This window comes from Apis florea, unplaced genomic scaffold (genome assembly GCF_048593485.1).
Source record: "Apis florea isolate Af1SG1 unplaced genomic scaffold, ASM4859348v1 contig_3184_pilon, whole genome shotgun sequence".
In the NCBI taxonomy this organism is placed as follows: Eukaryota; Metazoa; Arthropoda; class Insecta; order Hymenoptera; family Apidae; genus Apis; species Apis florea.
The window spans coordinates 304,859-318,762 of record NW_028256717.1 but is presented as its reverse complement, the minus strand read 5'-3'; the positions used below and the strand labels follow the sequence as shown (position 1 = coordinate 318,762).

Here is a 13,904-nt window from a genome sequence, read left to right as displayed (position 1 = left end):
ATTTAATTGTTCACAAAATGATGATTAAAATTCTTTGACGTACGTTTCAACGAAAACTGAGAACTATTTCTACATGCATTTGCACAGATATTTGTAGTGCATCTCCGAAATGAAATTGCATCAAAAGCCATCAGAATTTCTGTGGCTCGAATTGGCCTTCTTCAAAGGAAATGGTAATAATTTAATTTTTCTAAAAATTTTTCTATAAAGCACGAGCTTATCAGAGTTTTTCCCCCTAAATTACATTAGAGATATATCTTAATTGAATGAAATTTTATTAATAATAATCATAGAATAAATGATAGAGGATAGTGTTACATAAGTATCATTCGTACAAATTATGTATTTTGAATAAGAGAAATGTAATTATAAATAATTAAATATATCGATATTCTTAGAATTTTTTAGTTTAACTTGGAAGTATAATTATTTTATTCTTATCACAGTATTAGAGTTTCGATTGAAGAAATCAAGTTATAGGTTTATTAATAATAAAAAAATCTAAAAGTATTATTTATTTTCATTGTTAACGAATGATATTACACTCTCGTTCATACTTGATCTTAAATTATTCTCCTTTGATGATAAAATAGATTGAAAAATAAAATTTTCGCTATTTTTCTTTTTTGTATTTACAAAATTTTTCAACACGTTTCAGAGATTCTATGCTAAATTTACTCTGAACCGTTTTTTATTGTCGAATCCTAAACCACTCAGTCCATTTCGTTTTTCGTCAAATAAGACCCTCAAACAAAATACAAATTCCACCAATGGAAAAGCAATACAATATTATTAAAAAAAAAAAAAAAAAAAAAAAAAAAAAACGAATTTAAAATAAAATTTCACAAAATATTTCACGAAAGCCCTTCAAACGATTTTCTCGTTTTAGCAGCAACATTTTTAAGAGTTTCTCTGAAACGTCCAATGAGGGTAACAAAAATAAAAAGTGTATCCACCTTTTAAAATGTTCGAATTGACAAACGAAAAACGAGATTTCGCCCATCCTTTGGTAAATTCGATAAACAAGTGGCAACAAGCTATTTCATTTTATCGGCAATTTCCTGTTGCATTCGATTCCAACAACCCTGTTCGCAAATCATGGTGTCGCGTTCGAGCTGTCGTTATTATTTCTTATCAAGCGGATGTGTTAATGTAAACGTGGCCAACCGTGAAAACTGATGGCCGGTGAATGCTCTGGACCAAGCATAAATTCGAAATGACGTTAATTTTACCGTCTGATGCCGGGTCGCGATTATTTCATGACGTAATAATACGCTGTAACGATTGTTCCTGAATCAATTTAGCCGTGTGAAAGAACGCCTCTTTCTATTCTCGTTCACGAATTGATTAACAAACTTGAGATTAGGATAATTAAACACAGCGTAATCAAAACGTGAAGATAATTACACCTTAAAATATACAAAAACATTTTTATGCAAATCATATCCGTAGCATATTTCTCTCTTTTTTTTTAATTCATCGTATAATCGTTTACCAAATTATCGATACTTAATTACACGAATTCGTAATTTTAAAATAATAAAATAATTCGCGTGAAAAACTCATTTCAATAATTTCTCCTCGACAAACGAATCCTCGAACAAATCGCGCAATCATCGATCCACCATTCAAAATTTTTAACACGCGATCCTATCGCTCTCCACGTTATCTACTCGTTAATTAAGTAATCGCGTCAACGTATTCCCCCCCCCCCCCCCCGAAAAACGTTCATATATGTGCCCGTCACACGAGGAATCATGACGGACATTATCACCATATTCTCGTAAATACGAAACCACCAGTTTTCCAGCTGGACTGTCCAATAATTATTTCGCGGTACGCGAATCCCCTACGAAATCGGTTATAATCGGTCGATAGGCGTGATACGAATTCCCTCCCCCGTCCCTCGAATTAATTACGAGTGAAACGGGGTCGCTCGTCTCGCTTTTCGTCATATTTTGATTGAAGATTTCACGATCGTGGCGCCATCGCCTCTTCTCGGCTTGACTGACGTTGACAAATTAAATAAATCGGCGATCGTATTGAAGCGTCACTCGCACGCGTCTTTGTTTCATCGGATTCCTTCTTTTTTCCCTCCCCCACCCCAGTTAATTAGAACAAGTGACGGGTGCTTTCGTTTTATTAAATCACTTTTATCGAGGAGGGAAGGTTTCTTCTTTTATTTCACGGCGTGGTTTTGGATCTGGCGTTACGATCTGGGATTTGATTTCTTTTTTTTTCTCTCTCTCTTTTCTTTTTGCTTGTTTTTCTCGATTGGAGGAGAGTTGTCAGGGAGATTTGATAAACGAGAATGGAATGATCGAGAGTGATTAAATAATATGATTTTGAAAAATTGGAGAAAGACCGACTCGATTATTATTATTTCTGAAAGATAAATTGCTATCTTTTTATTTTGATTAATTACAGAGGAATTATTTTTAGAAAAAAGTACTTATCGAGAGATCGATCCGTTTTAATAATTCGTCAAATCGGGTATCGGGTTAATTATTGCGCATACTTAAACGATGTTTCATTTTTAATGTATGTGCAAATCATTGATACCCATAAAATGCGTCAAGCCCATAATTTCTGTTTTGCATAAAATAATGCTTGTATTTGGATAAATCACAATATAATGGAAGTTTACTATAGTTGCACGTAATGTAATTAACAATCACGTATCAGTAAACGTAAAAATTATTATTACAAAATATGTGCAAAACTTTTTAAAAAAATTCTATTTTTTAATCAATAATGAAATTAACAAAATTTTCTCATTTCTCAAATTTATTATATATATATATATATATAAATATAAATAAAAAAAGATAATTTCCAAACAAGTATCGATTGGTTTTTGGATTAAGATACGATTCAATCAAGATCAACCACAGAAAATCGAAACTTGGAGAATCAAGGATGATTCTACTTTGTTCCCTCATCCCACCTGTGCATATACGCACATCGATAGCGGCATTATTCCTGGAGAATGGTCGTGCTTGTGCCGCTTCATAAATCGCTCGATTTATCGTTGCTGACTCACCGGGATCCATCGATGCATCGCTGCCCCTTGGGGCTAGCCCTGTAGGGAAGCTTCGACAATTTTCTTGAATCTTTGATAAATTCTTCTTTCTTTAATAATTATTTCACTGTTATAATCATTTTAGAAGAGATAATTTTTTTTTTACAATGATTTGTGTCTTGGTAAATATCATGGCATTGTTAAGTTAAAATTCCTCGTAAAGAGAAATTTTAATTTGGGTAACATTTCGTGTTATGAAAGAAATTATGAATTTTTATTATTTTTCTCTATTCTCATATTTGATAACTATTTTGTGTCGCTTTTCAATTTAAGAAATATTTCATATTGCGAATAAATCATAAAAAAGAATAATTTATTATTTTTTTCTGTTTTTGTTTCGAACATTTGTTTTTTCATTTTATATTAGATATTTTTCTGTTATTGTATTTTGTCTGGTGAATTTCAAATTAAATGAAATTTTGTATGATACATAATTTTATATTATATCATGGTATATAATAAAAGAATAGCATTGTTAAAACGATGGAATATTATTTCAAAATTTTATTATATATTTGAAAATAGAAAAATTAATTTAAATAGAAGTACAATTGAATATTTTCTTCGTTTCAAATTATGGATCATTTATTAAATAAAATATGTTATATCATATAAAAGGTTCTGTAATTCAAGAAATATGAGCGTAAAGTTGTTGAAGTGAACATATTTACGACATTTAAAGCAGAATCCATTTGCAACGACAGAAAATTACAAAAATTTTCCATCTGATGAAACTTGATTAACATGAAGTCGACAAAATAGGAGATATGAGAGAGTAAGTACTAATTTGCCTTTGTAATTGTTCATACAAGCTTTTAGAGTATTAACTCTAAAAAAGAAAAAAATCAACGTGTATTTAAAATTTTGTAATTTTTAAAATATAAAAGTATAAAAATTTAACGTTGATTAAGTTTCTCTGCCAGATCTCCAATGCTTACAACGAATAAGAAAATTCTATTCGTATCGATATTACTATCTCTACGATATATGCACTTAAAATCGTGTATTTAAAATTATAAGTATGTACTCACGTTAAAGTCGGCCGTGCATTTTACCAAATCTGCTGGATGTCCGGGATAGAGCTTCAAGGATTGCAGTAGACCCTTTAAATAAACAATCAGGAAATAGTAGACGATTGCACGGTACACATGATTCGTCATTTTTCTTCTCGAGTCTCGTTTTGCTCCACGTTCTCTCCACGTTCTGTTCACGACGAAATGCGATGGTCACAGTACTCGAAAAACTTCACTTTGCAATTTAAAATACCGTGCTTTCGAAACAAATGCGAAAATTCGAACAAGCTTTGAATTTTTCGACAAACATTGTACAGCGTTATTTTATTTCAATCTATAAAAAGATTAATCATTGCTTACTCTTTATTCATTATGTTCATAAAAAAAAATATTCGTGCATTCAGTTTTAGATATATACATAGATTCATTAAAAAATCTTAGAATTAGAATCAAAGATCGAAAGAAAATTAGTTGACAATTGATAAATGTCAATTTTTCATACAAAAAAAGATATCAATAATCATAATACAAATTGCAAATAATTAAACTTTATGATTTTCATGAAAGTATTTTATTAAAAATTAAAAATATAAGATTTTTAATCCTTATATGTAAAAATATTTGTATTAAATTACATCAAATATCGAAAAATCCCATAATTCGAAAGTATTAAATAAATTAATAAATTAACATCGTGTATTTAATAAAATAGATCCTTTTAAAAAGTTGCTAATATAATTAAATGTATTGAAAAAAATTCCTTAAACAACATTCCGAATAAGAAAGTCACTCTTCAACAAAACCTTCCATCACACGTCAAAAAGACAAACAATTCATCCGCATCATCTCCAAGAATCCAGCGCTACTACCCATCCACCATATCCAATACACCTTCGAGATGTCAACTTATCTCCACCTAAGAAACTACCTACTTCCTTGCCCCATTTTAATGCAAATCGATCTCCACCCATGCATCAACAGAAACACGGTGGAATCCTGAGCGACAACGGAATCCACTTCCTCCTTCCGCGGATAATACGCTTATCAATCGCGCGAATTCAATTCGAGGAGGATATTTATCAACGCTGCGGGATGGGTAATCGCGAGAAAATACACAATATTTTTACGATAACGAATTCGGTCGGTTGATATGGATCTAATTCCGTACGAATAAATTCCCCCGTGTTCATCGATTTATTTCGCGACAAATCTGGATTATGCATCGCACGCGCGCGCGCGCGCGCGAGAGAGAGAGAGAGAGAGAGTTCTGCGATCATGTTAACGTTTACATCACGATGTAAGCTTTTCCACACGGATCTGCAAATATTTTTCCACCGATAAACTCTTCGTGCCTTTCTCGAGTATAAATTTTCGTGGCGTGAAACGAGCAAATTAACGTCGATTTTGTAGGATGATTCGATGAATTTCAAAGGAATGGCCCCGATTCGCATCATGAAAAATAACATAATTTCGAAGCGAATGATTATATTAAAAGGAAAAATATTTACGCTGCTCTCCTTAAAGTTAAAAAAAATCCTGTGCGATAGGTGTTTAATTAATCTTTTGTCTCGATTAAAAGTTTCCATCCCCTATTCTCTGTTTTTTTTACTTTTTCAAGATTCTAAGTTTTATGCAAAGTTACAAAGAGTCGTTTGCACGGATCTGGAATCAAGTTTAATTTGTTTTTCCTAACAAGAACGTTTGAAAAAAAAAAAGTGACGAAAGCTGCAGCTTTTATGTATTTCGAAACTCTAGATAAAACATTTTAACCAAGAAAAGTAGAATTTCTGTGTGAACAAATTATTTCTGGAAACAAGGTAAAATGAGAAATTTAATCGTCTTTTAGGTGTAAATATCGATTTCAATACTTCTCATAAATATGATGTTTGATGCTCTATTAGAAATCTTGATATATTATTATTACTATTATTATTTGGAAAACTTTGCTTCTAACTCATATTCCAATTTACAGATTAATTCAATTGTCATTCAAAGTCATTATTGATTATATTTCAAATAAATTTCCTATCACTACTAATATTCTATATCACAAAATCATGACTAAATTTGTTATTTTTAACTAATGTTAGTGTATCAATTAAGATGGCACAAATTTTCCATCAAATTTGCTAATTATTATTATTATTATTTTATATTTATATTATAATTATTATAATGTTATGTTAATTTTTTATTTCATTATTATACTAGTTTGAGGCATATTTTCTATATTTAATAAAATAACATAATAATATTTTCATAATGCTATGCAATAACTTTGCTCGTGACAAAGTTATATAATATAAATTAATATATTCATGATTTCTAGTTGATTGATTAAAATAAAATTTGATGTCAAATGATAGGAAAAATATCATTTGAAACTTATTTATTATATACCATCAAATAAGTTTTGTCAAATGAAGCAAGATGGAGATAGATGTGAAATAAAGTTTTATCTTCGTCGTATCACCAGTTCACTCTATCTGCAAACTTCAATTACTCATAAATAAGTTTCAACTAATATTTTTATATATTTTGTATTCAATTTGAATGTTTGAAAATGTTTGACTCTTTAAAAATGTTTTACGAATATAAAAAAAAAATATAAAGAAAAATAAAATGGCATAAAGAAAAGAATAAAACTTAATTTGTTAATTAGGAATAATTAATATAGAGAGAACAGCACGATCCACGACGATCTTTCTCGGATTGCAATTAATCGCCAACCCCGTGGTTTGACTAATAATTTATCTGGAAAAATTTCACGACTAACTTTTATGAGTTCTGAACGATTCGTTCTGTCTTTTCTTTCTTTCTGTTCTGGCTTGAAACTTTGATTGAAAGTTTTCCATCTACGAGGACAGTTTTTCTTTCACGATGTGAAAACGATCGAATAAATTCAAAAGAGAGTTATCCTATCGCGTTTTTCTTTGTAGTGTCAGCTTCACCGATTTTTTGTTAATTCTTTTTTCTTCAAAAACAGTTTACGCTTAAAATGCATTAATGATTGTAAAACATTTATAAAAATAATCTTTTGCAATCATCAATTTGATATTCATTAAAAATTATTTTAATAAATTTTATAGATATTTTAATAGATTCCAAATAGTTAGTCAAATTTAGTTACTGTACAAAGATGAGAAATTAAATAATTCTAATTCTTTTATGCAAAAAGATTAAATTAATAATAATATACACAATTTTGTATGATATTTCATACGAAAAAAGAATTATATTTAAGCTTGTTCCATTTCCTATACCTTTCAACCATTAATACACCTCTATTTCAGAGAAACATCAATTTTTCCAAAAATCAATAAAAAAAATGGAAGATCCTTCAAAACGTGTCATTTAAATAAAACGCAAACAAAAAAGTAGAAAAACCAGAAAGTTATAACACTTATACAAATAACACCTATCCACTGTTTCCAAATCGATCACGAGCCACCCCACAGACCACCACAATCCCTCCTCTCCATTCTCATCCGTTCGAATAAAAATCGAACAAACAAACAAACAAACCATCAAGTCTCCTCCAGCAAAAATTCAAGCACCAATCAAAACTTCCATCCTCCCCTTCAAACCATCTTCGAGTCCCTTCCTCCCCCATAATCACCATCACCGCGTAACAAATCTCCACTCGCGGACTTATCGTCGCGGATAGAACGTCGAGGAGAGGATGCAAAAAGCAGGACTCGCGATTTATCCATCGGTTGACAAACGAACACGAACCACGGTTCGTTTATCCGCGTGAAAAAAGGAAGCAGGCATCGATCATTGGGCAAGTGTTCGGCGGGAAGTTCGATCGATCTTCCTAAATGGGGCACGCATCCGTTTTTACGCTTTTCGCTCGTGGGCGCAGAGGGGTTTTTTTTCCAGGTTGCCGCAGATTTTTTCCATCCCCCTCCCTTCCTCTCTGCGGATTTGCAACCCGATGGAAAAAGTCGTTCTCGCGCCGATTAAATCAAGACAAGGAGAGGTGTTAATCGTGGATTAAGACGCGATCAAGGGTTTTTTTTTTTTTTTTTTAGGAAATTTAACGCGGAACAGAAGAGAGACTTGGTAATTTTTAAAGTACCAAAATCCCTTTGGGGGCTGTTAAACCCATTTGAATGGGAATTAATTCCCCTCGAGATGAATTTTTATTGAGATTCCACGGAAGGTTTGGGTGTTGGTGAAGATGAGGAATCTATTTTTTTTTCTCGTTTCTTCCAATTTTGTGTTACTTCTTCTTCTTCTTTTTTATGTGTGTGTGTGTTTTTTTTTGTATTGGAAAGGTAATTAATTCTTCTTGATGGTTTCTTTTGTTTCTAGGTTTTTTTTCTGATAATGACGAAATGAAGGTGTTGCGAAAAGAAATTTGAGTTTAAGAAGAGGGTACGGAGAAGGGATGATTATAGTATTTGGATGGAACGGTGTGGTCGGTTTAAATGCCGATAAATTGCGATGAAGGCAGATATTTGTGGAAATATCTATGTATTAAGTACGAATTTTAGAATTCATACGTGAACAGAGTGGATTAATAATATTAATCTTCTCGAGTATCTCCATTATTTTTGAACCTATGGAAAAACTTAATTTATAATATTTGTTATATTGGAAGAACAGAAGTCTGAAGTAATAATAACAATTTTCTTTAAATTCTCTTTTAAATGGAGATGAATAAGAAATATTTTACAAGTATAATAACTTTTGCCAACCAAAATTTCTTCAAATATTTCTAAAAATAATAAAGATGAAAATCTATCTTATAAATGATAGAATTAAACTTATACAATTAATAATTATTAGCCGATAATCATGTTTATATTTATTTATAACAAGCATTATCGTTGATACGAACGTACGAGAGATCAATTGATGAAATTGTTATACTGCAACCATTTGATTTCGATTACGGCATTGATCGTGCACAGGATAGCCACAATTCAGCCAGCTCCTCCTGTTCTCGTATCGACTAATCGATACAACTATGTTGGAGTTGATTGTCGATCAAGATATGTTATTATGCCCAGCCTGCAACCGCAACTAAACGATCCTCGCATAATTTTATCGAATGACCTATAAGTACACTTCCGTCATTGAGAATTTTTGTGTTTCACTATACAGGATTATACCATTAAATTTGTTTATCGATTATTATCTTCTTTAATAATTTTTTTTCAATAATTTAATTTTAATTTATCATTGATTAACACGAAAAAAAATCAATATTACGATATTTTTAATCGTTCAATCACTTTAACACACTATATTCAGAAATTTATAATTCATCTTTGTGATTTTAATGAAACATGCTCAAATTTGTTTTAATATTAATCTCCTTTGTTTTAATACATGCTATTTAAGTTGATAAAAATTTCCTGTTCAAAAGCGAATTATACAAAATATTATACAAAATACAAAATTATCGATATCCTTGATTTTAACCAAACTAATTAATCGTAATAGAATAAACTCGAAATTCCATCGAGAATATATCAAATAAATAAACGTGACTATAGAAGAATTATCATAATATTCGTAATAATCCGTAAAAAACGCTTGAAACCCTTTAAAAAACGATTTACTTAAATAAAAAAAATTTTAATTCCAATAAACGTAGATTAAAAGTACGCACAAGCAATATCACTCGAAGACCATAGAATTAAATCTCCCCCTCCCCAAAAGATCCAGATCAACGTACCTATCTGTTGAAAGAAAGAAACGCCCGTAAACGAAATTTCATCCGGAAAAATCCAGAAACCTCGATTTTTCTCTCCCAAAACTCACATAAACAAAATGCTCCAACTACGAACACTCCTTCGAGAGCCAAGCGTTCCACAATGCGAGATATTTCATCGACGAAAATCGACGAAGGAAATGGAGGGAGGAAGGTGGTGGCAGTAGATTTTCCCGTGGAGGGAACGTGCTCTTGCGGAAAATCGCGGGCGAGAAGTTTGGTACGAACGACGGAACGGTCAAGTAACGGGCTAATCGGATGGAAAACGAGCACTTCCGGCCGCGTAGCGACCGATGGTTCCGTTCGAGGTGAACGCGAATGACTGTCCCGCCGCGGTAGACGCCACGAGACCCACCGGCGAAGAATAAAAGAGAGGGGAGAAGTGGTTCTGGTCCCGAAGCTTGTTTTACGGCCGGCGATTCCTGTAGAGGAAGCATCAACAAATAACACGTGCCGAGATGGTTCGCGAATAGGAACACCTATTCGCAGTGTCTCCCAACCTTTTTTTTTTTAGAATGACCAGTTTAGAATCTTGTGTAGAAACTAATACAGTTTTTGGTGATTAAGTGATATTGCAAAGGATTATTAGAAATTGATAATATGAATAATAGAATTGTTGTATGTTGCAAGATGGTTTGAAGTAATGTTTTAAAGAAAAGTGTTTATGTTATGTGGTGATGGTATCTTTTCAATATTGAGATCAATATTAATAATGAAATATCGTAAAGTTATTAATCTTTTTTTATTTCTTTGCAATAATCCAATAATTTGCGACTTGTCATCCTCTTGTATTTGAATTATAAATTGTTATATGGAATGGAAGAATATTGGAAAGTAATTATGTTGAAACAAATTAATGCTGACAGTCTTTCTCCCTTCTTCTTCTTTTAATAAAAATAATTGTAAAGAATATATAAATACGATAATGTTACAATCGTTTTAATAGAATTTATCGTAAAGATGGTTTCTATTAAAATTAATCGTAAACGATTTCATTGGGAAGGGTTGCGAAATACAGGTTGGGAATCCTGGACCTATTTAGAAGGACCGGTTCGCGTGAAACCAAGGCGCCTAAGGCGACGAAGTTTGTTTAATGCCTATCATTAACCCTATAAGAACTTCATAAATTTTAAGAAAATGCGTCGAGACACAATGCTTCGCTCCTTATTATTTTTCGTTTCAATTTACACAATTTATTTTTTAAATTTTAATACATAGAAAAAATTATTATCACCACGTACGATTAAAATGTTTCGAAAAATTTATCGGAAAAAATTCGAATTTTTCTCCATTGAAAAAAATATCAAATATCGCTTCAAAAATCTTTTGAAATCGTATTACCCACTCGAAAAAAAAAAAAGAAAAAAAAGAAAAAAGTGCTTTAATCGATTCACTACTAATAAAAATAATCTAGGTGATCGTTTTACGTGATCCACTTTACCAGTTGCATCCCAAAACTGTCACTGTTCAAACAAAAGCCAATTCTATTTATTCCCCGGGTGTTAAATGTTTCTAGAGTCATGGATACATGAGCGAATAAATAAACAAGAAATAAATAGAAAAAAGAAAAAATTTGTCTCTCTCCGTCCATGTTATATAAATTTTCCACGGGATAAAAAGTTCTTTTCGATCGAAAGTGGATAGCGAGTGGGCCATTTTCGTGCGGCCATATATTTAATAGAGTTAAAACACGCGTGAATCGTGTATCAATTAAAGATTAATGACACGTTTAATCGTCATTTCTATCGTTTTTGCTCCAACGATAGAAATATGTTAGATAATTTTTTTTTCAGTTTTATTTCATTCCATCCTTCTAAAAGCTTTTTTCTGTAATAATAATTTAAATTTCAAGTCCTTTCCAACACCGAAGCATCCGTTTTATTATTTTTTTTTTTTTGCCTCGATACGAGGAAGTTTGACGGGATGTTTATTCTTAACCAGACATTTGAGAAAGAATATGCAAACTTATTATTGATTCTGAATTTAATTTTACTTGTTTCACTCGGCCTGCGCCGACGATTTCATTTGCATTTAAATGGGGAATACCGGCGCACGTTTACGCGGAAAAACTTCTTTTTCCCCTTTTTCTCGAATAAACCTCTCTGTTGCTTATGAACGAGGGACAATAACGAGCCTTGATATGTTACTTAAGATGCAATTTGTCTTTTCTAGGAACCTCTTAGGAGAGGTTATATTTAGAGTATCCCACTTAGAAATATCCGGGCACGTGGCTACTTTTTTTTTTTCTTCAGTGATTTTTTTATAATTATTAAGATATTAATATCAACGATATGATGAAACTGTAATGGAGATGTAAAGTGATAAAATCGATTTTTAATTCTTAAAAGTTCAAAGGTCTCTGAAAAGTTATCTACGGATTTTTTTAAAATTTAATACGTTAGATGTATCTGTTTAAAATACTTGAAACTACGTTCACACCGTACATTAAACAATTTTATTGAATACTGAATATTGAATACAATTCATTGTTAAAACAAGCAATATTTAAGAATTCACGAAGGGAGAGTCATCGTGTCAAAATATTCAATTATGATGGATTTAAGTTTCTCCGCTTCAGGTATAAAACTTTAACAATAAAGAGAAATTGCTCATGAATTTATTAAAATAATACAAAGTAATAAATAATAGAACGAGTTGCACAGATCAGACTAATGATCAATTATTAAACGTTACATTTTATTGCAAACAATTTCAATCTACGCGTATACGTATTTTACTAATTTGGATAATTGTGTTTGACTTATTGATTTATCGAAAATGAAATGTTATATTTAACGGGGATAATTGATCGAGTAACATTATCTCAAACAGAATTTACGTGAGATAACGTGAAATATATCGTGTTCTTATCTTACTCGTATTACTCGTTTGGAAACATTATACATACCAAAATTTTGACAACGATTTAAAGTTTATGAATATATGATGTATAATAATGTTTCTGAAATATCGTTTCTTGTTCTAGAATCGACCATTATAGATACTTTCGCAGTGAAATAGCCGCGTGCACATAAATGCGTCATTATGCTTGCTTATCACTATTTTCAACGCCGCTTTATTTCAACGAAAATATACATTCTGAAACGTGATTCATAGTAATATTATTTAATATTGTTCAAAGAACAAGTTATAAAAACAAATTTTTTCTGAAAATTTTTTTAAATTGAGAGAGAAGAGAGTATTTCGATGAAAATTAAAGAAAAAATTATAAATTCGAAATTATAATTATAAAAGTATCGAGATATTTGTCATGAATTTAAGTTTTCCTTATAACGCAATACGATATTAAAAATAAAAATATATTAATATTCACTCATTTTTGTTTTAACTTTCGACACGATGCAATTAACCTGAACTAGAAATCTAAAATTACTCTTTAAACATTTCTATCTTTCATCAATTACTTACTTTAATTATAAATATAACCAACAAAAAGTGACCTAGTTACTTTTTAACAACCGCTTAACCTTAAATTATACACACTAAATGCCATTTATATCGTGGATCAAAAGTGACCCAGTTTGACAGAACGAGAGATTAACTCCTAGAAATCAAATCAGATCAGATCACTAGTCACTGCAAAAGATATATACAACAAAAAAAAAATCACTGTAAACAAATAAAAAATTTCTCATTCAACCTTTTTCCTTCACGCAATTATCCTTCCTTCGTTCTTTCGTTTTTTTCGCATGCTGGCCGATCTCTCAAAAGCCAAGTCGCGATTATTCCATTTTCAACAAAAGAGGAATAGCGAGAATACCGAGACGTCCGGCAAATTTTAATCCTCCCTTGGGTGGAGGAGATGGAACGAGGGCAGATCCAAGCGGGAATACGCTTAATTTTCCGGATTTATTAGAGCGCGATAAGAAATCGAATTAATGCTTCTCTAAGCGGATAGCGGGTTTTCGAGGAGATTAAATATTTGGTAGAATTTTCGGCGTCCGCCTTCTGCGTCCTGTTCATCGGCTGTTTTATATATAGAAAACGGGCGCAGACGCCCACTTCAAAGATGAACAGACGCGGAGTGAGTTGGTGGATCCGATTGAAGTGTCTGGCCGATTTT

General features: G+C 31.5%; 1 protein-coding gene across 12 annotated transcripts in view; it reads right to left on the bottom strand.

Moving 5' to 3' along the window:
• Window positions 1-13,904, bottom strand: part of Mp (collagen XV/XVIII-type protein multiplexin) — a 334,556-nt gene that overhangs the window by 56,690 nt on the left and 263,962 nt on the right. For 10 of the 12 annotated variants that reach the window (XM_086910412.1, XM_086910414.1, XM_086910417.1 and 7 more), the window contains one exon: window positions 4,114-4,185. The exons of the other annotated variants lie outside the window; for them this stretch is intronic. In XM_086910412.1, coding sequence (XP_086766538.1) covers window positions 4,114-4,185 — 72 coding nt within the window. The remainder of the gene's footprint in view (window positions 1-4,113; window positions 4,186-13,904) is intronic. 12 annotated transcript variants of the gene reach the window in all.